The sequence below is a fragment of the Lycium barbarum genome, chromosome 4, assembly GCF_019175385.1.
Source record: "Lycium barbarum isolate Lr01 chromosome 4, ASM1917538v2, whole genome shotgun sequence".
In the NCBI taxonomy this organism is placed as follows: Eukaryota; Viridiplantae; Streptophyta; class Magnoliopsida; order Solanales; family Solanaceae; genus Lycium; species Lycium barbarum.
Window position 1 is genome coordinate 2,736,710 of NC_083340.1, and position 28,000 is coordinate 2,764,709.

Here is a 28,000-nt window from a genome sequence, read left to right on the forward strand (position 1 = left end):
GGACTGGTCCTGTGTAGAGGACGATGGAGGCTGCTGCCCAGGTGGGGAGGGGTCGGCGTGGTCCTGAGTCACGGGCAGCGACGGAGTGGGACAGGGCAGCGGTGGAGTGCTGGCGGCTATATGATGGATCAAGTAAGGAGAGAGGCCATCATCAAGGAAGTCATAAGAGGTGGGAGCCGGAGTATGGATTTTGGAAAACAGAAATTGAGTCTCATCAAATAAAACGTGACGACAAATAATGATTTTATTTGAGGATAAATCAAAACATTTGTAGCCACGATGGTTTGGTGGATATCCCAAAAAGACACATGGAGTTGACCGAGGGTGCAACTTGTGAATAGTAGTAGACGGAAAAAGGGGATAACATAAACACCCAAAGACTCGGAGATGAGAATAAGATGGTTTCCGTTGGTAAAGGACCTCTAAAGGTGATTTGTGACCCAATAGCTTACTTGGTAAAATATTAATGAGATACGTCGCCATTTGCAATGCATGATGCCAAAAAAACGGAGGAATGGAGGCATGAGCAAGAAGAGTCCGGATGACATTATTTAGTGAACGAATTTTTCTTCCTGCTTTCCCATTTTGAGAGGATGTATGAGGACACGAAAGACGGAAAGACATCCTATTGGATGCACAAAATTTTTCGAATTGACTATTAGTATATTCCCTCCCATTATCACATTGGACATTCTTGATAGGACGTTCAAATTGAGTAAGAATATGGGTCTTAAAATCCATGAATTTTGAGTAAACATCAGATTTTCTAGCCAAAGGGAAAGTCCACAAATAGTTGGTAAAATCATCCAAAAACATAACATAATAACGATGGCCCATAGAACTCAAAATTGGAGAAGTCCACAAATCACTATGAATAATGTCAAATGGAAACAAAGTTTCGGAAATAGAACTAGCAAATGACAACTTAACATGTTTACCAAGAACGCAAGAATGACAAATACTAGATGAACTAGAACTATTACATTCAATGCTTTTATTACGCCTAAGAAAATCCAAAATAGAAGCTCCCGGGTGGCCCAAACGATCATGCCAACGGGTAGAAGACAAGGCAACAAAAGTCGACGGTGAATTGGTGGAAAATTTGAAGGTGGACAATGGATAGAGAGCACCCCTACTATTACATCTCATGAGAGTCATCCCCGTCCGGAAATCCTTCACAGAAAACCCATAAGGATCAAATTCAACACTCACATAGTTATCAGTAGTAAATTTACGAACCGATATCAAATTCTTTATGAGTTTTGGCGCATGAAGGACATTGTTTAACAACAAAGGAGGGTTCGGGGGAGGCAATTTAGCATGACCACAACCTCGAATTGGAATTGAATTACCATTACCAACAACAATGCCAGTATTACGATTGCTCAAATTAAAATAAGACGAGAGAGTACCTTTTGTGGATGTCATATGGGACGTGGCGCCGGTATCCATATACCAATTCGAATCAGGTTGGTTCAACGTCATCGTGTGCATAGCCGATTCAATATCCATCGGAGTCCATTGCGTCGGGGGGCCCGCGGCTGCATATGCCTGCTGCTGTGGTCGCGAGCCCAAAATGCCAGGCTGGGCCAGCGACCTCGGGCCAGACGAAGAAGATGGCGGCTGCCACTGCTGCTGTGGCCGAGCCCACTGCGTGGTAGGATACGGGCAAGGGGGAGCCCACTGAGGCATCCAACCCCACTGCCACGGTGAGGAGGGTTGTTGCCACTGCTGCTGGTCACCTGAGGGGCGTCCTCCACGGCGTCGGCTGCCACTGCCGCCGCCCGAACCACGACCACCGCCGTTATTATTCCCGCCGCTAGAGCCGCTGTTTTTGTTGTTATTTTTGCCCCGATGATGGTGAGAACGACCAGAATTTTCCAGATGAGAAGAGTCATCAAAATCACGTTTGGAATTAGCCACCATAGCCGCGGGCGAGTCATCGTGCATTTCAGCCAACGCCTTTTCCTCAAAGCACAAACTTGACCGAGCTTCAGAGAATGGTGGAAGAGGCTTACTTTGGCGGATGTAGGTACCCAAATTCTTGTATGCCTCTGGGAGTCCAGCCACCAGTTGGAGAACGAGGCGGTTGTCGGTCACCGGAGCCCCCACACTCTTAAGTTGATCGGCCAAGGTCTTGAGACGTTGGCAATACGCCGAAGCGTTTGGAAAATCCCGCATCTTGACATGAGAGAAATCATGTTCCAAAGCAACGGCACGAGAGTTTTTGTTGTCTTGAAAAAGATTACGGAGGCGATCCCAGGCCTCCTTTGCCGATAGGTCTTCTTCGATGATTGTATGCAATAAGTCCGTGGAGATGGTTGCATATACCCATTGAAGTACCGTGGCATCCAAAGTGGACCACAACTCCTTTTCGTCGTCGGTGGCAGGAGCCTTCTCCTTTCCGGTTGGCAGAATGTGGGAAAGGACACGGTGAGACCGGGCATGAAGTTTGAATAATTCGGCCCAAGCCGAATAATGATCCGTTTCCATCTCAAAAATGATTGGGATGTGATTCTTGATGTTGGAGACAGCCAAAGCAGGATGGAACTTGGTGTCTGCCATTGATGGAAGGCAAGAAAAATGGACAGAAATCGAAGAAGAAGAAGAAGAAGAAGAAGAAGAAGAAGAAGACGTCGGAAAAGTGGGTAGAGGACGTCGGAGAATTAGGGCAGCGGAAGAGAAGGAAAAGAAACCCTAGTATCTGATACCATGAAAGAGATTAATTCCGTGATTATTCTCATTGATTGAGTTGGTAAATATACCATAGTTCCAATGTCCTATTAGGATACAAACTATACTAACCTAAAATAGAAGATTTACAAAATACTCTTTTACTACATATTTACACTATTTATCACTATATCAGTCCTATATTTGAAAGTAAAACACTCATAATAAAGACGTTTTCATATCCAATAAGGCTGGAACGCGAAACTTCTAACTAAGAATAAATAAGTACTTACCGATCTACAAAAATTCTTATCGGCAAATATTACTCTCTCCGTTCTAATTTATGTGGCACCTTTCGAATTACGAGATTCAAACAAGTGTTTCTTTTAGCATAATTTTTTTTATAATCTTTGAAATATTTTGAAATGTCAATTATTATGACTTTCAGTACTTTTTATCTAGTCTTCAAGTATGTAATTTTTATTTCAAGAAACTTAAAGATTCATGATCGAATTCACGATCAAAATCAAACTGGTTGACTCTTGAAATTCGAACTGTGCCGCATTGGAAACATTTATGATTAACCAAGCTTATATCCTGTTTAGCCAAGCTTCTAAAAACAACTTATTTTAAAAAAAAAATACTTTTTTCAAAAGTTTTGGCTAAAAGTAGTTTGTGTTTGGCCAATTAATTTAAAAAGTATTTTTGAGTAGCAATTAGTGTTTGACCAAACTTTTAAAAAGTGTTTCTATGTGTATTTTTCTCAAAAGTGCTTTTGGGCAAAAACTATTTTTTTAGCTTCTGAAAAACTGCTTCTGCTACTCCCCAAAAATACTTATTTTCTCCCAAAAGCTTGACCAAACACCTCATTTTTTTAAAAAATAAACACTTATTGAAAAAATAAGTATTTTTGAGGGAAAAATAAACTTAACCAAACAGGCTAAACCATGAATGGTTGTCAATTGTTTTTAATTTTCATTTCCTACAAGCAGTTTCCTTTCCCCGCAAAAAAACACACACACAAACACCAACACCAACACACCAACACACGTACGTGTACAGAGTTAGCAGCCACGTACATAATCACTACTATGTCCCTACACACATATATAATATTCACACATGTTCCCATTTCTCTCTCTTTTTCCTCACAACAATAATCTCCTCATTTCTCTTGCTTACTCTCTCCCTACCCTTCATTGTTGGCGGCACACAATCAAGAAAATAAAAAGCCCTAGAAAAAAAAACCCCTTTCTCTCTGCAAAAAAAGATTTTAAGCACAAAATCCAATCTTTTTAAAGGTATTTTCTTGGATCTATCACCTCTTTTTCAATTTGGGTCTCTCTGATTTTATCTTCTTGCAGCTTTTTTTGTGTCAAGATTCATTTTTTTTTTATGTGGGTGTTCTTGATTTCTTATATCTTTTCTCAATTGAGTGTCTCTTTTTACAAACTGGGTGTCTCTGATTTTATTGCTTTGCAGCTTTTTTTTTTGTGTCAAGTTTTTTTTTTTTTGGTGGGTGTTCTTGATTTTTTATATGTTTTCTGAATTGAGGCTTTGTAATTACTAGTTTTACGAAAATTCTGTGTTGGGGTGTTTTTTTTTAAATGTTTTTTGTTGTTGTTATGTTGTCTCCTGTGATTGCTTTACTTAATTCAATGGTTTGTTGATTGAGGGCTTATAATCACCAATCCTTTTTAGAGAGAAAAAAAGATTGTTTGGCCCTAATTTACTTTTTTATCTCTCTAGAATTGTTCTGTATTTTAAACAAAATTGAATCTTGTAAGGTAATTTTCAGATCTATCTTTTCTGTTTCTAACTGGGTCTATTAATAAAGATTTGTTTTTTTTATTAATAGACTGCTTTACTTAATAGAAAGTGTTTTATTAATTGAGCCCTGTTATTCACCATCTGTTGTAAAAGAAATTAAGAGTTCAGCCCTACTTCCCTTTCTCTCACTCTCTCTAAAAATAGATTTTAAGTTTTGCTCAAAATCCAATATTGGAAGGTGTTTTATTGATGTTTAAGGTTTTGCAAAACTTTTTCCTGTAAGATTTGGTATTTCTGTATGCTCATGATTTGCTTGACTTAATACTTTACTTTTGTTAATTGAGCTCTGCAAGCACCAGTTGTTGTAAAAGAAGAAGACGGAAATTGTAGCTGAAACTGAATAACTGGATTGAATTCTTGATGATGCAGTTTAAGAGCCAGTTTGGATTAGCTGAAAAAAGTGGCTTTTAAGCACAACTGCTTAAATTACTTTTTAAATAGTAAAAGTTATTTTATAAATAAGCCGTTACGTGTCTGGATAAAAGTGCTTAAAGGGTTTTTAGAAGTAAGGGTAGTATTGAAATTAACAGAAAATATAAGGGATAAAAGGGTAAAGTTGTTGGTCAAACCAAAATGGCTTTTAAGCCAAAAAAAAAATAAGTTGGGTTGAGGAACTTCTTGGTTTTGGCTTGTTTTAAGCACTTTTTAACTTGATTTAAGCCGTTTTCTATTTTTGCCAAAACACTCAAATAAATTAAAAATGGCTTATAAGCTGGTTTGACCAACTTATAAGCCAATCCAAACGAGCTCTAAAGCTGGTTTCTATGTGAAGATTTACTCCTGATTTTTCTGTTTTTAGTTGGATGTGGTCATCTTTCGGACTTTCACAATTTGGGTCTTGAAAGATTTTATTATGTCGTAAATCAATACCATGATCTCTCGGAACACCCTGTGATCACCAGCTTTATTTCTGAACAATAGAGGTCGATATTGTGGTTGAATCTGTAATCATCGAATTGAGTTCTTGATGTATAGTTAAAAGCTGGTATAAGTGTGAGATTTACTACTAGATTTTTTATTTTTTTTAATAGCTGGATTAGATATGTTCTTAAAGTTGGATATTGCGAAGTTGATGTTTTTATGCTGCAAATTTTTCCTTCTGATATTTGTTATAGTTACATCTGATCTGTATATCAGTTATATGATTTATTGCTCCTTTTTTGCCTCCTCATAGGCCTTTATCAAGTATCTTTATGCTGTCTTGTTTAATGGGATAGGAACGGAGCACGAAAAGGAATTGGGCATCAAGTATTCTGGTCAGGTCTATGAACTCGGAGAAAACGGGATTCACATAATGGATTAACAAAAAGGTACATTTAGCTACATTATTCAGCTGTATTTAGAGGATGATTGATCTGATGAAAAACTATCAATCTTTATATGCTCTGAACATTTATATGATTAAAGATGACATTTGGACGTTTTTAATTATAATATATAATAAGGATAAAAGATACAAGTGATTTCAATGGAAATTAGTGAATGGTGAAGAGTTAAAAAAAATATCTGCAGTCTCTCCAAGAAGAAAACTCAGCTACATTTGGAACAATCTAAAAAGAAAAGTGAGACAATTTCTTGGACTAAATATCTGTTAGAACTCATTTGTTTTCTATTTAAAAAAGAATATTTGTGAGGACTAACCCCCTGTTTGGATGGTTGTTTCCCGTGGTTCATTAATGTATGGTTTTCTATGAAACCATGTTTATTTCCATTGTTCTCAAAATTATGTGGTATGGTGTTGTAAACCCGTGGTTCATTCCATGATCATATAAACATGAAAAGTCTTAACTTTTGTAACCACGAATTTGGTGGTTTTTTCGTGATTACGTATTTTATTTCCCCATTATTCCCCCACCCTCCACCACCCCACCCTACCCTACCACTCACCCCCACCCTACCCCCACCTTTCAACCCTCTACCACCCACCCCAGCCTACCACCCACCACCCACTACCCCCACCTAATCCCATCCCACAACCACTCACCCCCACCCTACCACCCACTACCCCCACCCTCATTCCACAAACACGCACCTCACACCCACCATCCCCACCCACTACCCACCCTCATCCCATAAGCACCCACCTCACACCACTCACCCCTCCATCACCCTATCCACTACCCCACCCTCAACCCACTACCACCCACCTCACATCACTTACCTCTCCACCACCTCCACCCACTACCCCACCTTCGTCCCACAACCACCCACCTCACACCACTCACCCCTCCACCACTCCCACCACCCACCCAATGACCACTCCCACCCACCACCTACTTATTCTTTAAAGTTTCTATTTTATCCTTTACCTGAGTTTTATCGATAAATATAAACTAATTTTATAATTAAGAGTTAATGGTATTTTAGTAAATTTACAAGTTATTATACAATACAATACAGTCAAACCAAACAATACAAATGTTATTAAACCATAACAAACAATACAGTGATCATTAATATAGTACAATACAATACCATACTGTACCATACCATACTGTATATTAATGAGCCGTGTGAAACAACCATCCAAACAGGGGTTAAAGAAATTATTCAGCCTTAATATAAGAGACCCCTTCTAATGAAACGAATCATTGTTGAGTAACCTACCTCCTCTCTCTCTCTCTCTCTCTGTTAATTTTTTTTCCTTTGACATCTGACTTAGTACAGGATACCATACTTCAAGCAAGAATTTCCATGGCTATGTGTGGCTCAAAGAAGCAAAGAACTAGCTAAAAAAAGAATATTACATTTATACCAACTTCATTTTATCATTTGATTTTTGCCTTGCTTCCTCGTTGAATTATGGACTTGTATATTATAAGTTCTAATTAAACATAGGTTCTAAAGTGCAGCTGCTTAGTCGCAAAGAAGAAAAAGGTTTAGCTCCAACGATGTTGCTAAAAGAAGCATTTGTTTGGAACTGCTCAGAGCTTTTTGCTAAATGTATGGAAACCATGTAGACCATATAGATAGAAAGCTACAAAATAGAAGAGGGGGGTTTTTAAAATTTTCAGAGTTGGAGCACAGAATCTTGCATTTACAGAGGGAAAAGTTAATTTAAAAATGTCTACTATTTCCAAATAGCTTATTTCTGCCCAATAAATTATTTTGATCTCTTTGGTTCTATTCTGCTCTTGATGTGATATCCTTTTTTTTTTTGGGACCTAAAGTTTGCTTATTATTGTAACTCGATCTAGTGCAGGATGTTGGCTTGTCATGATTTTGCATCAGAGATTTTGATTTTGCACAAAGTTTTACTTCCTTGCTGCTGATCATAAGTTGGAGTAAAATTTGCTTGCTAATGGATCGAAAGGATACTTCAGGATTCGTAAGCGGGGGTCCGATGTGCTCTTGTAGACACATCTAACCCTAGTTTTAACACTAACTTTTCTTAAGCCCGGAAGTCAGGCTGACTGTTCTTTTTCAATTGAGATTTGGTTCAAATAGGAGTTTTTTTACCAGCTATATTAGCTTATGGATCCCAGATTCCGCTATGTGGGGTTTACTGTGAACCCTCAGTTAAATGCATTCAAGAATCTCGGCAAATCCATCGCAGGTGGTTATTGTGCTGATACCACCTTACGGCTTGATTCAATTGGCTCTTCAGTTCCTTCCATCCCTGCCCCAAAAGGAATCAAACGGAAATGGAGCTCAGTTGGTGGATCTAATGATCAGCAAATCGGTTCATCTTTGTGTCTACGGTTAGGCCATTCGTCAAGTTCCTCGGATAGCAAGGGGAGCTCAGGCGCTGCGTGCACTTCAATGTCTTCAGCAAGAGATCAAAATGATGAAGGGTCCTCGATGGACCTTGACTTGGACTTTAGTCTCCATCTTGGTAACGAGAAGATTCCAAGCTCTAGAAAGTCTGCTCACCCTGATTCAAAGAAACTCGCCAAAGGGCTTGCAGTTGATCTGGAACTAAGTCTCTCTAGTGGTGCGGCTGAATCTGATGTTACTACTGTTCATTTGCTCTCCACTTCACCACAAAGTATCATGAAGGCGCCACAGGCGATAGCTGGAGCTTTTCACACTGAAGAAGCATCAACAGCGATACAATGGAAGACTAGCAACATTTTCCATCCATTGCAAACTCCACAGGAAAATGAGTCTAGTTACTTATTGAACCAGGCTGCAACAGAAATCAAGCAAGTTCCAGTCTCAGTCTCACCCGATTTGTCATCAAGTATAATCACAAATTCAAAAAGCTCAGTCACCTGTACTTCCGGGTTAACACAACAGCAGCAGCAGCAGCAGCAGCGTATCTGTAGTACTAAACAATGTCAGTTCAAGGGATGTGTAAAAGGAGCAAGAGGTGCTTCTGGCCTTTGCATTGCCCACGGTGGTGGCCGCAGGTGTCAGAAACTAGGCTGTCACAAGGGAGCCGAGGGTAGGACTGCATTTTGCAAAGCCCACGGGGGTGGTCGTCGGTGTGAATCTCTAGGCTGTACGAAGAGTGCGGAAGGACGCACCGACTTTTGCATTGCTCATGGAGGCGGACGGCGTTGCAGTCAAGAAGGATGCAGCCGTGCTGCCAGAGGGAAATCTGGATTATGCATTCGACATGGTGGGGGGAAAAGATGCCAGAAAGAGGGATGCACCAAAAGTGCAGAAGGACTTTCTGGTCTCTGCATTTCACATGGTGGGGGCCGCCGCTGTCAGTACCCCGAGTGCACTAAAGGAGCTCAAGGAAGTACTATGTTTTGTAAGGCACATGGTGGTGGTAAGCGTTGCACCTTTGAGGGTTGCAATAAGGGGGCAGAAGGGAGCACACCTTTCTGTAAGGGTCATGGTGGTGGGAAAAGATGTTCATTCCAAGGAGGTGGGCTCTGCCCGAAGAGTGTTCATGGGGGGACTCTCTTCTGTGTGGCCCATGGCGGCGGGAAAAGATGTGCTGTGCCAGAGTGTACCAAGAGTGCAAGGGGAAGAACTGATTTTTGTGTACGTCATGGTGGTGGAAAAAGATGTAAAATCGAAGGCTGTGGGAAAAGTGCTCAGGGAAGCACTGATTTCTGCAAAGCCCATGGCGGAGGGAAGAGATGCTTGTGGGGTCAGCCTGATTCTGAATTTGGCCAAGGTGAAGACGGTCCTTGTAACTCATTCGCTAGAGGGAAGACTGGACTTTGTGCATGTCATGGTGCTCTCGTGCAAGACAAACGCGTTCATGGCGGTGCCACTCTTGGGTCTATGGTCATGGATGTACCACCAACCCAGCCCGAGAAGATGAAGGGGATTGTCAACGTGGAAGACATCTGTTTTGATGTCATGAAAATGCAGAGTAGTGGTATGACATCTGACATGAAATGTCTTGGATTTAACCAACCGAATATTCCAGTCGGAGACAGCTCATCATCAGTTTCTGAAGGAAGGGTGCATGGAGGAAGTATAATGGCATTGCTGGCAGGCGGATCTGGCCGTACCTCAAATAGCACCATGGGAGCAGTTACTGGAACCGAGCCCGGGAGTTCTTTCGCAGTTTCTAAGAACTGGATTTAAGATGTATAGCCTTGCACCGCTATGTCTGTGTCTTTTTCATTTTAGTTTCCCGACTCTTTTCTTATCTTAAGTGGGTTTGAAATGGAACTTCGTACAGTTAAATTGTATGTGTCAATAAGGGGAAACCCACAAAATTAGCCTTGTGAAGGCTGGGTCATTGGTCTTTGTACATAGCTTTTTTCATGTAACATTTGGTCATGTGAATATCTCATGGAGTATGTGAACTTGTGATGGTGCACCTTTTAGTAGCTTCTCATTCTGGAATTTGGTATTTGGTATTTTGGAATTGGGTATTTGGTACTCCCTCTGTTTCAATATGTTTAAACTTATTTCCTTTTTAGTTCGTGTCAAAATGAATGGCCTCTTTTCTAATTTAGAAACAAATTTATTTTATGAATGATTTACAGCCACATAAATTTTCAAGGCTTATATTGAACCACAAGTTTTAAAAGTTTTCCTTCTTTCTTAAATGTCGTGTCCAGTCAAATGGGTTCATATAAATTGATACGGAGGGAGTATTTGGTATTTCCTATTGATTGTCCTTATAAAGTTTCTAATAGCCATCAATGTGTAGAGTTTGTGCTTCAAATTTTGTTTGTTGGAAACTATTGCGACAATATTTTGTTCTCCGATTTGATATCCTCAACAAACTTTTGCTTGCTAGCATCTTCAGCAATATATTTAGCATTCAACGAGTCCCAAATTTCCGTCGCCTCCTTATGAGTATAATACACATCGAATAACTCGTTAGAAAGAGTACTTAATATAGCTTGCATGTATACCTTATTTGCATAAATCTCAGTTGATCCCTTTGGAGAGTCCGAGCAACATCGCTTTCTGTAAGTTTGTAATCTTGTAAAAATGGAAAAGGGGATGAAAATATAAAAACAAGGTCAACTCAAGCAGTAGTTCTAATTAGAGGTGTACATGGATTGAGTTCATTTGAATTTTTTAAACACCAAACCAAACTAATTACGTCGGGTTTTAAAATTTATACACCAAACCAAACCAATAAAATTCAGATTTTTCAACCTCGGGTTTTTTCAGGGTTTTCGTGTTTTTTTTCTTTTTCTGGAAGAGTCTTGATACAAAACATATACACTTTTACTTCAAATATTTCTTTGGTCCTAGTAAGATACAACTATATAATTAAGATGTTTCTTAAGAAAACAACACAAAATGTGAGAAGAGTAACGACATTGTATTAAAATATTCAACAAAAATAATAAAATCGGTTAAAATAAATATTGCTAATTAATAAGCCATAAAGAAAATGACCATAATCTAAAAATACCAAGTCATGCTAAAATAAGTACGGCTAACAAGTATTAGTTACATGACAAAAAAAAAACTTAAGTTATATATTTTCACTCTCTAAACCAATTATGCAAAACTAAAGAATAAATATCCAACAATATTATGATTCTTAGTGGTAAAATTGAATTTCTTTTGTTAGCATTAGTGTTGCGTTGGTTTTGATTTGGACTTTATGTCACGATCCGACTAGGGGGCCATGATGGATATCCGGAGCTGACTACCGAGCACCACTCGTTATGCTAATCATCATACTCATCCTGAACACATATAAACTCCAAGGTAATATATAGATATACATAGGCCCTCTCGGCTTGCAAAAAATGATATACAAGAATGTACAATGAAGTCATCATGGAACATCTACTACCCACATATACGTATCTACGAGCCTCTACTAGATTACAAGGCGTAAGGACGGGACAAGACCCCATCGTGCCCAAATATATACACAAAATAATATCTCAAAAATGGCACCTCCGGAATAATGGAGTGCTCCTGTAAATCTGCTGAGTAGCTCCTAGGAATCTGGGCCACCTCTCTGTCTACTTGTGGGCATGAGCACAGTGTCCAAAAAGAAAAGGACGTCAGTACGAATATTGTACTGAGTATGTAAGGCATGAACAATAATAATACGTCGAAGAGACAAAGAAGCATCAAGTAAGAAAACAACCCGTAGTTGAATGTCACTTAGACTGAATAATGCATGCTAACTTACATCATAAGCATCATCATATCATGTATGCATATATATATATATATATATATAGCTACCCGATCATATAGGTACGGTGTGATCATTATTAACCCGCGTCCAGGCCTCCCGCGTCCGGGGTAAACATCTTATGCCGCCCACTAGTGGTGTCTGCCCATGCCCTCTAGACATGGTGTATATGCCGCCTGCCTTAGAGGTGTCTGCCCGGCCATATAGGCACGGTGTAATCTCATCATCATATACTTATCATAATGCATGCATAAAAACTCAAGGATAAGCTATAACTCTATCAGGGTGACGTAAGGTCGAGAACCCCTGATTTCATTATGGAGTAGTCATAATCATCCTGCCTCACCTTGAATGAACTAGCATTATAAGGTGAGTGTAACAACAATGAGTAGCATTAAATAATCGTGTAAGGATCATTAGCTTCGTAGAAACATCATGCGATGAGCTTTAGAATCTCTAGACTTAAACTCATCATCATCATTATCATATTCGTAACATATCTCTTATCTTTATCTCATGAGAAGCTCTTTAAAAACATAGACTCATAGTTTCCGGAATGTAAGAATGTCATGGAAAGACAAAGGAATTCATGTCATAGGAATCATGCCTTAGAAAAATAAGGGACTAGCCTCACATACCTTTTCGCCTTTCTAACTTGCCGACTAAATGCTTCCTTCCAAGTCTGCGATTCTACATTTAAGAGAATTCGTACTAAAATTAGATAACCGGAACATGCTTAAGCTTGGCTAAAGCTAACGAAAATTGGGCAGCATTTCCTTTGTATCTACAACTTCCTCCATATGATATAACAATTCCCAAACATCAATAACAATATTCATAATATTGTCACGCCCCGAACCATGGCCTGGGCGTAACACGGCACTCGGGTCTTGCTTGCATGTGTCCGAGCGAACCTCATGGATTGCTTGTCAACATGGGCATCAAAACAATATAATCTATATGATGCAATTTAAATAAATCATGAAAATTTAATTTGCGGAATAAAGTCTTGAAATTATCTCATAGCATGAAATACCATGAAAACACAATAGTTTGCAAACATAAAAGCATAACTGACTCTGTGAACTAACATATGTCTATGAAACCTCTAAAACATGTCTGAATACTAACTACCAGGACATGGCCCTGGACTACCATAAACTGAATACTAATGCAGACTCCATGTTGAACCCCGAGAGAAGTGGGGCTCACCAATAAGCTGATATCTGAAGTGATCCTACTGCGCAGATGTATGCTCCTGAAAACTGGTATCTGCACCGTGAAGTGCAGGCTCCGGGCAAAAGGGACGTTAGTACATGGTGAATAGTACTAGTATGTAAAACCTGCTGAAATGAAGAACATGGCACAACATAGATATAGGATATGAACTGAAACTGAATGTAACTTGAACATGAACATGAAACGTGAGTGAAGTCTTAAAACAGTAATCAATAGAAATACTTGTATGTAAAACTACTTGTAACATGGGGAATGCTATAGTATAACCGACAACATGGTCTGGTACTTGCGTCCTACCAGCAGAACACTCACAACCTTGCCAGGGATATGAGATTTAAGTAATAATAAGCATGTAAGGATCCAAACTGCATAATGAAGGTGTTGCCTCCTTGCTGACAACCCTTATCCTACGGTGGCTACGTAGTTTCAGGCTATCTGAGCCTTCTCGGTTAACTAAGCAATTCCCAAAACATGAACATAATATAGTTGGCTAAGAAGCTCATGATTTTCGTGAAATAACTTGTAAATAACTTGTAATCATGATTTCACGAAATAACTTGTAACTTGGTTTCATGAAATATCTTGTAATATGGTTTCATGAGATAACTTGTCATAGTCTTGCAAACATGTTCTTGATTCATGAGTAATAACAATATTTCATAATTATATATATATAATTGACTTGAAAACATGCTTGTAACTTGCTACATAAAATCATAAAGTTTCATATAAACATAATGAGAACACATGAGGAAGAATTCATGATTCATGGATTAAGCTAGGGTTCCTAATAACCGTAATGGAAGATTAGGAATACAATAACGAATATAGATACAAAATTCATGTACATAAATACATAAATACGGGCTACCAATATGTTGGGTTTAATGCCCTAGGGTTTGAACTTCATGGATATCAAGAAACGGAGCATGGGGAAGAACGTAGAGATTCCCACATGTGGATGGAAGTTCTACATACCTTAATTGCTCCAAAATTTGAATTAAAGACTTGAGCTTTGAAGAAGATTTCCAAAATCTTGAATTCTTGAACCTTGAGATGGGTTTTCTTGAAAACCCTAGTTTTAGAATGATAATTTCTTGTTTAGATTACAAGGATAGGTGTTAGAATTGAGTTGGAATAATTAGAGTAGGCTTACCTTGGTGTTCTTGATGATGGGAGAGGGTAGGAAGTCGTTCTAGGGCTTGAAGGAATGAAAAATAATGATTTGAACTGGTATGGACGAATATATACTGTCCTAGGAAAATGCAGTTTACGTCCAGCACTGTGCTGGCCGTATTTTCAGTTTACGGGTCGTAAACTGCAATACGGGTCGTATTTTGCAATATGGACTGCACTGCGTCTCTTCAGTAAAATGGCCATAACTCTTTGCACAGATGTCCGTTTGACGCCCATAATATACCGTTGGAAAGGTATTTCAAAGCTATACAATTTTCATCAAGGAAGTTTTCCCAAATTCCAAATACGTTTTGAAATATGGGCCGTAAACTGAAATACGGTCCGTATTTAACCATGTGACATCAAAATGCCAAATTCCAGAATGTTCAGAAATTCTTGGTTTCAGTTTACGACTTGGTTTACGGCCCGTAAACTTAAATACGTCCACTGTTCATGGGCGTAAACCACTATCTCACAACTGAACAGGAAAATTTCAATTCCCACATTCTTTATCTGATTTTTCAAGTCTAGGATCATGGTTAAAGCTTACGTTAAAGGTACGAGGTGTTACAAATATCATAATCAATAACTTGACAAGTTCGACATTATCCAATTCCCTCTCAAAGTCATTCATAACCATAGCTATAATACAACATCACATTCATTCTCATATAATGTTTCTCCCATATTCTCAATATCATTTGCGACAGAATTATACTCGTAACATGAGAAGGATCATGATTCATGTGAAGCTACTACTCAAAATTACTACTATTCTCATATTATAACCAATCTCCTACTCCCTTCCATAATCCAAGTCTTTCAACCCCTCAATATTCTAAATGACATAAAATAATCATAAAACTCACCTTTGATTGTGTAGAAATGGATTTTGGATAGAAATTCTCTACTTGAAGAAAACCCTAGCTTCAACTTCCAAGAGATTCTTGACTTCAAGCAACCCGAGAGAACTCCTCACATTTGATTTCCTTGGTTTGATGAAATATGTAGAAACCTCTAGAAGTCTTGCGAGAAGTGGAGAAGTGGAAAGAATGAGAAAATAAAAGTGGAACACATTTATATACTTGAAAATTACTCAGCCCGACGGGTGTTATACAGACACTTATACGGTCCTTATAACATTATACGGTCCATGTAAGTGATCGTAGTTCACCATCATGGAAAACATCCTTCCTATTGGGTTATACGGACCCTTATACGGACCGTATAAAGTTATACAGACCGTATAAGTGGTCGTATAACTCTACTTTTCTGAAATTATTTCCGTCGTTTCGTTTGATCTCCTATCCTTATAGAACCTTTTTAGCACTTGTTTAACACTTCATTAGCAATATAAGGAGCGTTATAACTTTTCCTCAGACATCATTAGATCAACATTAGCTCGGTACTTGCAACCCCTTTTCAAAGCACAACTTAGACTTGGCGTTCTTCAACGAACTTTCTTGTCTTGCTTCAAACGTCTTTGGAATCTTAATGAGAACCGTTAAGTACTACTTCTTACTTGTAGAAACATCGTATTCATCTCACCCTACGTTAGTCTACCTATCGTACGACGACATGAAATTTTCCAAGGTGTAACACTTTATTTGAATTGCTAACATCCATAGGATATAAAACTTATTGACATTCAAAATTCTAAGTTCAAGCTTGAATAATATGATAATAGATAAAAAAAAAACTACGAAAAAATTTAAAAAATGTTTATAAATTACATTACAAATAAATTTACGTATAAAATATTTTAAAAATCGAATACATGTAATATCGGGTTGGTTTGGTTCGGTTTGACTTTTTTTAGCTAAAACCAAACTAAACCAATTATTGTCGAGTTTTTTTTTCAATATCAAACCAAGTCAAACCAAATCACTAGTCGAGTTTTTTTCTCGATTTGACTCGGTTGATCGGTTTGGTGCGGTTTGTCGACTTACTTTATAAATCCCTAGTTCTAATCCCACTTAAGTATTTTCTTCTCTTCAATTTCATGGAGAGGAGAGCAGACAATAAAGTACATAAATTAGTCATGTATACTCCAGTTTTTTGCCATGCAAAACGAGATAATAAAAAGGCATACTTGGACCTGACACACACCCAACAAAACATTTCAAAAGTCCGAGCAACATAGAATCTATATAGTAGTAACTTAAATAGACGAGACTAATTGGGACCGAACCTTTTTATCTTCTTCTATCTCTTTTTGTTCGTGCTCGTCAAAGACCTATGTTTCAATTAAGATGAAAGGCTACTGGAAGAGAAAGGGCTTCAGGAGTGACGGTTAGGTTTGATGAGAGTAGTTGATCTATCAAACTACGATGATTGGAATGAAGACAAACAACTCCATGATCAAGGCTAGCAACAAACTCAATCAGCAAAGGAGGTGAAAGTAGCAAGTGAAAATGCAGCAGTGCTATCATCTGTGACAGTGTTTGAGAATACTGGATGATTAAATCCTTATGTAGTTGCTTTCCAGTCTTCACTATGTTGCTCGCGACTCCTAAAAAATGCAGATTGGTGTATGTCAGAGCATCCAAAATTAAGCATTTACGGAGGATCCGACATAGGTGCGACAACATGGTGGAGAGCCAGTCTCTAGAGCTTCCCTTTGTCCCATTCATTTTCCAATTCAATATACTCTGAAATCCTCTCAAAAACTTAGCTCCTGCCTTTGAAGTTGTTGTAACCTTCTAAAGGTTTTCAAAATGTTTTCTTACATGAAATTTTTTTATAGTTTTTGAATATCTAAATTTTAATTTTAAAAAATTGAGTTGATCTGATACAATTAAAATTTTGAAATTAGTCATGTTGACTCTTAAAAAAGAGAAAAACAACACTCATTTTAGGACGGAAGGAGTATAAAAGCTTACGTATACAAGCAATTTCATTTCAAGATTACTGCATTCAAGAATTTGGTCGAGGATCACTTTCTTGACTTTTAGCCAGCAAACAAAAGCCCAACAATTGCGACAAAATGAGTACCTGTTTTATAATTCAATATTGGAACACTGAATTTTAGAAGATAAAAATCAATTCCTCTAATGAGTACATTTTCTTTTATTCAAGTACGAAGATACATTATTTTTGAACTAATAAACCTTCTTAAAACATGATAAGATCTCTTGACCTTTTACAATTTGAGTAGAAGAAAATATCATTATCAGATCTCTTATGCGTTTTTTTTCATATTTTTTATGTGTAAAAAATGAAGATCTCTTGTAAAAAGACCATAAAATTAAAAAAAAAATTGTAAAAGACCAAAATCCATTTCTCCCTCACCAATATATGTACTCGAACTATTTCCTTCCATTCCAAATATTAGTAATTTCTAAATTGAATTCTTATTCAAAATATTTAATAGTTTTAATAATAAGCCAACATTTTTTTCTTCAAAATTACACTTATTATTTCAGTTGGTCAACTATTCATTTAATGATCACTTTATATAATTCCGCCGTCCTAATTTATGTGATGGTGTTTATTAGACACGAAGTTTAAGAAAGACAATTTTTGTTTAAATGTCTAGACTAAAACAAGTCATAGAAAATCATTTGATGATAGATCATTTAGTTTAGGGTAAAATTAGAAGCTTAAAGTTAAAATGTTACCAACTATATATAAAAATGTGTCATTCGTCCTTTAAAAAAATTTTATCATTCTTCGGACTAACTAATAAGGAAAAAAAGTCAAATAATTTGGGAAGGATGGAGTATTTAAGATCACATGTCATGTTTAAGATCTAACGATTCACATGTCATGTTTAAGATTATAAGATTCAAGAACACTTTGGTGCATATACACATCTTTTTTTGGAGACCACGAGAAAATTCTTACTTTATTTAAATTTCGTGTCTGTCAAACTAATACAAATAAAATAAAATAGAAAAAAAAATATTAAATTTAAACAAGTACTTTTATGATAAGATAATCAAATATATCTTTTAATAGAATACAAAAAGTACAAATAGTATAGGTCGGAATAGTACATACGAATGAATTAATAAAGAGAAATAAGAAACAATGAACTCTAGAAGCAGCAACGACAACATATCCCGTGTAATCTCATAAAGTGGGGTGTAGGGAGGGTAGAGCGTAATCATACCTTATCCCTTCCTTGGAGGTAGAGAGTTTACTTTTGATAAACACTCAGCTTGAGGAAAAAAGATCAAAGCAGTTCGGAAAAGAAAATAATGCTAAAGAAGAAGCCATCACAAAATACGATAGAAAGCGTGACAAAGTATTCTAGACAGTAACTATAACACAAAACTATGATAATCGAAGTACAAGAACCAACGATAGTCACAAAAATCTAAAGACAAGGTATTACAAGGATAATACTACGACTACTAGCGTGGCACAAGGATCTTCTCTCATCAACCTCCACTATATAGAAATCGACAATAAGTTCACAAAGGCTCCGAGTAGTGCAGAATAGGCTAATCACCAAACTGCTCTGCAATAGGTTAAGCGCCGCAGACAAGAACGAGTAAATCTTGTTTCGAGAGCATAGCAAGATATAATTAAAAAAAAAAAGAAAAAAAAAGGGATAATATTCCCTACTGTCCCCAGCGTTATAGAATCCAATAGATTCACTTCCTCATATCAACCGTCACAAAACATCAACTTGCATGCCATATGGATGATTAAAAAATAGAAACAAAAAAAAAAAAAAAAAAAGGAAAAACATTTACAAAATTGAAATTAATTGGAAGCCACTAGGGTTTGGTGCTTCGAGGAAGAAGGTAGAAAGAAAGAGAAAAAAAAATAAAAAATGCACAAATCCAATGTATTCAATCCCTCCATTTTTTGGTCACAAAATTAGAGCATATTCTCATCATCAACATAATAATCAAATTGGTCTCATGATAAGCTCCAATTGTACTCACTCTTTTCCTCAACGCCCTCTTCTTTCTACTTCATCTCCTAAATTTAGGGTTTCCACATTTCCCCCCAAATATTTACCATCACTTTCACAAAGAATCAGAATCTCTGAACCCCATCACAGGATTTCTACCAAGGTAATCTTTTTTTCAGTAAATTTCATGTTTTTAAAGTTCCAATCTTTATGATCTTTAGAGCTAAATTTATCAATTGTTGTGTTTATGTTCTTAATATAGGTTGTGGGATTGTGTTTTTTCTGTAAATTTGATGTTTACTAGCCATAAAGTTCCAATCTTTGTGTTTATGTTCTTAATATGGGTAGTGGGGTTATGTTTTTTTTTCTGTTAGTTTGATATTTACCAGCCATAAAGTTCCAATCTTTGTGTTTATGTTGTTAATATAGGTAGTGGGGTTATGCTTTTTTCTGTTAGTTTGATATTTACCAGCCATAAAGTTCCAATCTTTGTGTTTATGTTGTTAATATAGGTAGTGGGGTTATGTTTTTTTCTGTTAGTTTGATATTTACCAGCCATAAAGTTCCAATCTTTGTGTTTATGTTGTTAATATAGGTAGTGGGGGTTATGTTTTCTTCTGTTAGTATGATGTTTACGAGCCATAAAGTTCCAATCTTTGTGTTTATGTTCTGACTATATGAAACTTAAATCTTTGTGTTTCGTGTTGTGGGGTTTGCTAGTATATGTGGTGGGTTTATGTTAAATTTGATCTAGGTAGCTGTAAAATCTCAATCTTTACTAGCCATAAAGTTCCAATCTTTATGATTATTATGTATCTTTAGAGTTTAATTTATTGAATCTTTGTGTTTATAGTTGTGGGGTCTGCTAGTATATGTGGTGGGTTTATGTTAAATTTGATCTAGGTAGCTGTAAAATCTATCTTTACTAGCCATAAAGTTCCAATCTTTATGATTATTATGTATCTTTAGAGTTTAATTTATTATATCTTTGTGCTTATAGTTGTGGGCTTGGTAGTAAATGCAGTGGGCTTATATTAAATTTAATCTAGTTAGTTGTAATCTTCCAATCTTTGTGTTTGTGTTGTTAATATAGATAGTGTGGTTGTGTTTTTTCTGTTAATTTGATATTTACCAGCCATAAAGTTCCAATCTTTAAGATTATTATGTATCTTTAGGGTTGAATTTATTAAGCTGTTGTGTTTATAGTTGTGGGTTTGGTAGTATATGTAGTGGGTTTATGTTAAAATTGATCTAAGTAGGTGTAAAATCTCATTTTTTACTAGCCATAAAGTTCCAATCTTTATGATTATTATGCATCTTTAGAGTTTTATTTTGTTAAGTCTTTGTGTTTATGTTCTTAATATGGGTAGTGGATTTATTTTTTTCCTCTAAGTTTCATATTCACTAGCTGTAAAGTTTCAATCTTTATGATTTTTATGTATCTTTAGAGTTTAATTTATTAAATCTGTGTGTTTATAGTTGTGGGATTTGGTAGTATATGACTGTATGTAGTGGGCTTATGTTAAATTTAATCTAGGTAGCTGTAAAATCTCTATCATCACTAGCCATGAAGTTCCTATGAATATTATGTATCTTTAGAGTTTAATTTGCCATTTTTGTGTTTAAGTTGTGGGCTTTGGTAGTATGCAATGAACCAACTATAGAATTACCAAATTAACAATCCAATTTTGATAAAACTCAGCCCAACTCAGTCGAATTACAAATTGAAATAACTAAAACAGTGCAACAGCTAACCCAACAATGATAATATGAATTACTCAAACTAATAACTATTCGACTACTACAAATATATGGAATCAAATCACCCCAGCATCCCTCCAGCTCAGCTCAGCAAACTCACCTGAAATGGGAGTGGAATTGGAGCTTAAAATGCGATCTACAACTCGAGAATCATAGATAATCCATTTAGGAAACAGAGTAATTAGCAAGTTCAGAAAGTGAAGGAGATTTGGAGTAGAAGAGAGAGAAGTTGAGATTAGAGAGGAGGAGAACACGAGGAGAGATGAGAATGACACCAAATTTCACATGCTCCTTCATCTGTAAATTGGGGATTATATAGTTGGCCCTTGGTGCAATCGTCACCCTTCATCCTCTTTTAATCTGGGCCGTCCGATTGATTAACCACTTTTTGAAGATGTTCTTAATTCCATTAATGAGCTGTTAAGTAATGGCTAAACACTGTCGTTCCCTTCATTGCATGAACTCGATTATTCCTAATTAACTCGTAGCTCATTACATAGTATATGTAGTGGGTTTATGCTAAATTTAATCTAGCAGCTGTAGCATCTCAATCTTTACTACCCATAAAGTTCCAATCTTTATGATTATTATGTATCTGTAGAGTTAAATTTATATTATCTTTGTGCTTATAGTTGTGGGCTTGGTAGTATATGCAGTGGGCTTATATTAAATTTAATCTAGTTAGTTGTAATCTTCCAATCTTTGCTCATTGTTCTGTATTTCTAGAGTTCAGTTTGTTGATTCTTTGCGTTTAGAGTTGTGGGCTTAGGTAATATGGGTAATGGGTTTGTGTTTTTTGCTTCTTTTTGTACAATTTAATCTTTATTGGCCATAAAGCTCCAGTCTTTGCTCGTTTTTCTATATTTCTAGAGTTCAATATGTTAACTTTCTGTATTTGTAGTAATGGGCTTAGCTAATATAGGTACTGGGCTTACGTTTTTTTATCCGGGTAGTTATAATTCTTTCAATCTTTACTCGCGATCTTTGCTCATTGTTCTGTATTTCTAGAGTTTAGTGTGTTGATTCTTTGTGTTTATAGTTGTGGGTGTAGGCAATATAGATAGTAAGTAGTGTTGTTTCTTGGTAAATCTGTTTCTGTAACATTTGATCTTGACTCATCTTAAAGTTCCAATCTTTACTCTTTTTTGGGTATTTCTAGAGTTTGGTTTATTTGTTCTTTGTGTTTATAGTGTGGCGTTAGGTAATATAAGTAGTGGATTTATGTTTTCTGGGTCACCCAAATTCCAAAGTAACCAACCATGCAGTTTAAAACTTTACATATTAATTCTGTATATGAACTCAAATAGTGATATTTTTGTAACATTTCAGTCTATACTCTTCATAAGGTTTCAATCTGTATTCACTTTTCTTTATTTGTAGAGGTTAGTTAATTAATGCTTTCTTTTTATAGATCTCTGGTAAAGGTAATATAGGTCATGAGTTTACATTTTATAGGATATCCTATGATACCTGCCACAAAGTTTACACGTTTGAGTGTCTGTATCTGAACCCAAGTAGTTAGCTTGTGTTTCATTTGAATCTTTACTCGCCATAAAGTTTAAATGTTAATGCAGTACCGTGTATTTTTGTAGTATAGTTTGTTAACTTATTTGTTTTATTGTAACCTCAAGTAATGTAGTTGGTTTATGTTTTCTGGGAGATCCAAGGTTACCCTCCCTAAGTTTCAACCTTAAGATCTGTTATCTGAACCCAAATAGTTGTAACATTTGAATCTTTTCTTGCCGTCAAGTTTCAATCTTTACTCATTATTGTGTATTGCTAGAGTTTAGCTTATTAACTTGTGTTATACTTGTGGAGTTGTGGGCTTCGTCACTTTGGTAATATAGGTAATGGGTTTACGTTTTGTGGGTCACCTAAGGTTACCTACCACAAAGATTCCACCTTTACTAGTGATTCTTCATCTGAACTCATCAAGTAGGTGTGGCATTTCACTTCTTACACGCCAAGTTTCAATTTCTGCGCATTTAGTGCATTTATGGAATTCAGTTCGCTAACTCTTTGGGTTTATGGTCGTGGGGATTAAGTAATGTAGTAGTGGGGTTTATAGTACAAGTGATTTCTGTATCTGAACTCAGAAAATAATCTTTTTGAACATTCTTTACTCCCCTAAAGTTTTCTAACTTTTATTCATTATTCTGTATTTCAGAACTGAAGTTCGTTAGCTCATTGTTTATAGTTGATGTGTTGGTAACTTGGTTTATGTTTACTAGGACGCCCTAGGTTGCCTACCACAAAAATTTCGTCCTTGACAAGTGATTCTGTTTATCTGTATGCATTTGGGTGTTTCATGGACGGAGAGTTCATTTTCATTGGGCAGTGTGTTTTTTGGATGCTAATAGAGTTGTCTTTTGGTTTTCTTGTTCTTATACGGTGATGGTACTTTGCTGTAAGCAAGTTAGGTTGGTATTTTATGGCTTGTGACGTGGTGTACATCAGCCATTTAAGTTATGTCATTAGCTTTAGTACTGTTTTGAAGTAATGGGGCACTATCAGTAAATTGAATGTAAATTTTTTGAAGTATTTATCCAGTCCATTGAATGTCTTGTAATGATTTCTTAGGCTACTTGATTATGTACATTTCTAGACTTTAGATACTTGACAATTTTGCAGAGATGGAAAATTTCATGCTTTAGGAATGAAGAATCATCTCCAGGTTCCTCCAACCCTGAGTTTATTGATGAAGTTTTACATAAGGAATTGGAGAAGCCGGAAATTGAAAAACCAAACGTTGAGAAAAGAGGCTGGATTTCGCGACTTAGAGAGGTAATCTGCTTTCATTTATAGGCTGGTGTTTCTTGCATGTGTTACATCAGTGGATATATGAATCCCTTACCTTAACTGCCATGATTTTCTTTGTTTTGTTTGAGTGATGGGGTGATGGAGGGGAGTTCGGTGTTTTCTCACCGTTGCTTTATTTTTCGTGCTAACCTTCTATATTAACTAGTATTGCTTGTATCGTGTATTTCTTAAGAGACCCCGCCATCATTTCTGCTGAACGAGAATTAGCTTTTCCCAAGGATATTATTGAATTTAGAAGGCAATTATTATTTGAGAGTTTGAATTTAGCTTTTCCAGAAGATGAGTGTAGCGGAGATGAGGATGCTCAGGTGGATGTGTGGGTGTACTAGGATGGATATGGTTAGGAATGAGTTATATGGGGCAAGGTGGAAGTGGCTCCTATGGTGGACAAGATGAGGGAAGTGAGATTGAGATGGTTCGGGCATGTGAAGAGGAGGTGTTGGATGCGCCAGTAAGGAGGTGTGAGAAGTTGGCTATAACAGAAATTAAGGAAAGGTAGAGGTAAACCGAAGAAGAACTAGGGGGAGGTGATTAGGCAAGACATGACACAGCTCTAGCTTATTAAGGACATGACCCTAGATAGGAAAGTGTGGAGGTCAAGGATTAGGATAGTAGGTTAGTAAGTAGCCGAGTATTCTCCTCGTGTAGATTCTTTTTCTCAAGGTTTACTACCATATGTCTCTTATTTTGCTTTCGGAAAAGGGCCAAATATACCCCTATACTATGGGAAAAGGTTCAAATATACCCCTCGTTAGACTTTCGGTCCAAATATACCCCTGCCGTTATGCTATTGGTTCAAATATACCCCTATACTATGAGAAAAGGTTCAAATATACCCCTTCTCCATTAAGATTGTCCAAGGTGGACATCTAATCCTACGTGGATGTCATGTGGCATGCCACCTCAATGCCCCTAAACCATTTTCCCCCTCCCCTCCACCAATGAATTTACTTACTACTACTTATTTTAGGATACTGAACACCCTAGGCTTCCCCTCGGCTATCAACCCTGACCAGAACATCAGGTACTACTATGTTCCCAACAAAATTTTAATCAACGAGAACTCTTCAAAGTGATAGTTTAGGGAAAATGCATACACTGGGTTGTCGTACCTACTTTTTCATTGGAAAGCAATAGGGTACTCCGCCGTTAGAAGTTATAGAAGAAGATTTATCAAGATTTGTGAAAGTTGAAAAAAGAAAAGAAAAAGATAATTGTAGCATCCACATTAGATATAATTAAAACCCTCCACCTAAAACTGAGTAATTTGAGTTAGTGAATTTGGTGGCAATGGTGGTGAACGGGAGGGGTAAAATGGTTTAGGGGCGTTGAGGTGGCATGCCACGTGGCATCCACCTCATCAAATGTCAGTGCCACGTAGGATTAGATGTCCACCTTGGACAATCTTAACGGAGAAGGGGTATATTTGAACCTTTTCTCATAGTATAGGGTATATTTGAACGAATAGCATAACGGCAGGGGTATATTTGGACCGAAAGTATAACGAGGTTGATATCATGCTTCTTTTATCTTGCTTTGTTCTCTCGAGCCGAGGGTCTACAGGAAACAGCCTCCCTACCCCATAAAGGTAGGGGTAAGGTCTGCGTACATCCTACCCTCCCCAGCCCCCACTTGTGGAAATACATTGGGTATGTTGTTGTAGTTTGAAACTTCAAACTAGTTGCTTCTGTTTCACTATTTAAACATTGCTTATAATGACATTCTTCCACAACTTAGAAACCACTTTCTAAGTCCCTTGAAATTTTTGTATACTAAAAAAGGGAAAATCTCAAAGTCCCTTGAAGTTTTGTGCTAGTAACAAACGCGTCATCTTCTATTTGCTAGTTTAAAACTTCGTTTTTGTCTGCAGAAAAAGGAAAGAGAGCATATTTTTTGCAGTCCATCTTTTGAAAAATATGCCATCCAAATATCCCTTCTGCCCAATGAATACATTTATGTCAAAAGTCCACTGTCCGTTGTGTCTTGCTCACGTTCACTAGTGTTGAGTCTGTGTGGTGTGCATTAGTTAATTCAGACACAAGGGCTTTCAAGAAGACGAGAGTTTTTTTTTTTTTTTTTTGATAGGTTTTAGGCTCATTGTTCCACATATTTGCAGGAGGGCTTTTCTTTGATGATTATTTGTTAGTTATCAACTCAGATGATTAAGTACTAAAAACAAACATTGCTCAAGTTTAATGAGAGCTTCATGCTTTTCAGGCTGCAGATGTAGTATTTAAGGTGATTGGAAAACCATGGACCGTCCCATGGACAGCTGAGACCATCCTTCAGGTAACGGGTCTTCCTCCATAACGATGAGACCTAACTAAAACTCAGTATACAGTTTTTTCTGATCATGTCTGAGTTGCCAGTGGAGAATGCAGGAGTGTAGTCTGTTCATTTGTCAAGTTACTTTGTATCAACATATCTCTCCCAAAAAAAAAAAAAAAAAAGAAGAAGAAAAGAAATAGGTTACCTTATTCAATTACATTGTCAGGAGATTACCACAGTGGCAGTCATATTCATGATACTTGCACGTATATACAAGGAAAAGAAAAAAAAGAAATCATAAATATCTATGTTTAAGAAGGGCAGTTTCGAGTAGTTGTCCAATTTCTACACAGGATTTGGTGTATAGGTCTTAAGAAGTCTACTCATGAAACTTGAGTTGAATGTCTAAATGGGCACTCACTTAATAGGAGCAATAAATTTGTTTTGATTGTTAACTTATAGTAATTGGCCACCAAAGTCACTTATCTTTGCCTTGTTAGTCTCCGTGGTCATTTTAGGCGGAAATACAATCTCTGGTACCTATTTAATGATGTGGCAGCTGTAAATTTTTGGGAAAAAATATTTAAAAAATTAAAATCAATATTTGGTTTTATTTAGGACCCAATCCATACTCGACCCAATTCCTGACCCAGCCTGCTTAATGGGTTGACCATATAAGAGATGCCCTTATTAACTTCTAACTAAAACAAACATATCCATGTCGTTATAACATACGCCTGTTGTAATTCTTCGATTTATCTATGTTATGTGTGTCACGTGGTAACCACTTATCAATCAGAGCTGTGATTGTGCAGGTTATGCTTCTTTGGATTGTCTCGTTTTGGTTTATTGGTTCTTGGATGATTCCTTTTGGAGCCTATATGGTAGGTATTAGCAAAGAATCACTCACGTTCAGAGGGCAGGCTTTGTTCAGCCTCTTGACTGATGTTACCGAGGGTCTTGCTGGAATTCTAATTCTTAAACGCTGCCTATCCCATTTTCGACCCCTTCCAGAAGATTGGTTCAAGTTTAGCCTAAAAGGGAACTGGCTATTTGACGTTCTTCTCGGATGCCTCATGTTCCCATTAGTGAACCGGCTATCACAGTTTAACCTGGACCTATTGCCTGTTCTCCCTTCAACTCCTGTAACACTCTCTAGTGTCGAGCAGTCTATATTGGCGCGAGACCCGGTGGCAATGGCGTTGTACGCATTGGTACTTGTTGTGTGTGCCCCGCTTTGGGAGGAGATTGTATTTAGGGGATTCCTTCTCCCTTCATTGACAAAATATATGCCTGTATGGTGTTCAATTCTTGTGAGTTCAATTGCCTTTGCTTTAGCACATTTTAATGTACAAAGGATGTTACCACTAATTTTTCTAGGGGTTGTAATGGGTGTAATATATGGACGTTCAAGGAATTTATTGCCATCCATCCTTTTGCATAGTCTGTGGAATGGCTTTGTATTCTTAGATCTAATGAAATAAATAGAACTTATTTCGATTCATGTGATTTAATGAATAATATTCATTGTTTTATGCTTTATTGGAATCTCTATGTCATTGTTGGCGTACTGGCTATACTGTAAATTTTCATCACTTTGTGGATGAAAGTGTTTTCTAGTTGTACCTCCTTTTATGGTCATAGGAATTAGTCGGGCCAGCGAATTTCGATACGAATGTTAAAACGAATTCGATACGTTTCTTTCTCTGTTCGGGAACAGAGAAAGAGTGAAGGTGGCATATGCAGTTTTTCTCAGTGCATCTTCCCTTCTATTTATCTTTAATTGAATTATGGAACTTTCCTCATGACTTGTAAAAGTAAGGAGTCTGAATTAG

The 28,000-nt window shown here is 37.0% G+C and overlaps 2 protein-coding genes across 4 annotated transcripts; both read left to right on the forward strand.

Annotated features, from left to right (window-relative positions):
• Positions 1–3,807: 3,807 nt before the first annotated feature.
• LOC132634835 (uncharacterized) lies at positions 3,808–10,260 on the forward strand. Of its 3 annotated transcripts, none has more exons than XM_060350939.1 (3): positions 3,808–3,974; positions 5,678–5,813; positions 7,706–10,260. In XM_060350939.1, exon 3 carries the CDS (start codon positions 7,978–7,980, stop codon positions 9,994–9,996), a length of 2,019 nt encoding a protein of 672 aa, XP_060206922.1. In that variant the 5' UTR covers positions 3,808–3,974; positions 5,678–5,813; positions 7,706–7,977; the 3' UTR covers positions 9,997–10,260. The 3 variants fall into 3 exon arrangements, with proteins under 3 accessions (XP_060206922.1, XP_060206923.1, XP_060206921.1); XM_060350940.1 differs by having other exon boundaries at positions 5,721–5,813; positions 7,701–10,260; XM_060350938.1 differs by having other exon boundaries at positions 5,721–5,813.
• Positions 10,261–18,923: 8,663 nt separating this feature from the next.
• LOC132634836 (uncharacterized) lies at positions 18,924–27,707 on the forward strand. The gene is made up of 4 exons (XM_060350942.1): positions 18,924–19,479; positions 23,709–23,861; positions 26,115–26,186; positions 26,981–27,707. The coding sequence occupies exons 1-4, from the start codon at positions 19,246–19,248 to the stop codon at positions 27,647–27,649; spliced, it is 1,128 nt and encodes a 375-aa protein (XP_060206925.1). The 5' UTR covers positions 18,924–19,245; the 3' UTR covers positions 27,650–27,707.
• Positions 27,708–28,000: the final 293 nt, after the last annotated feature.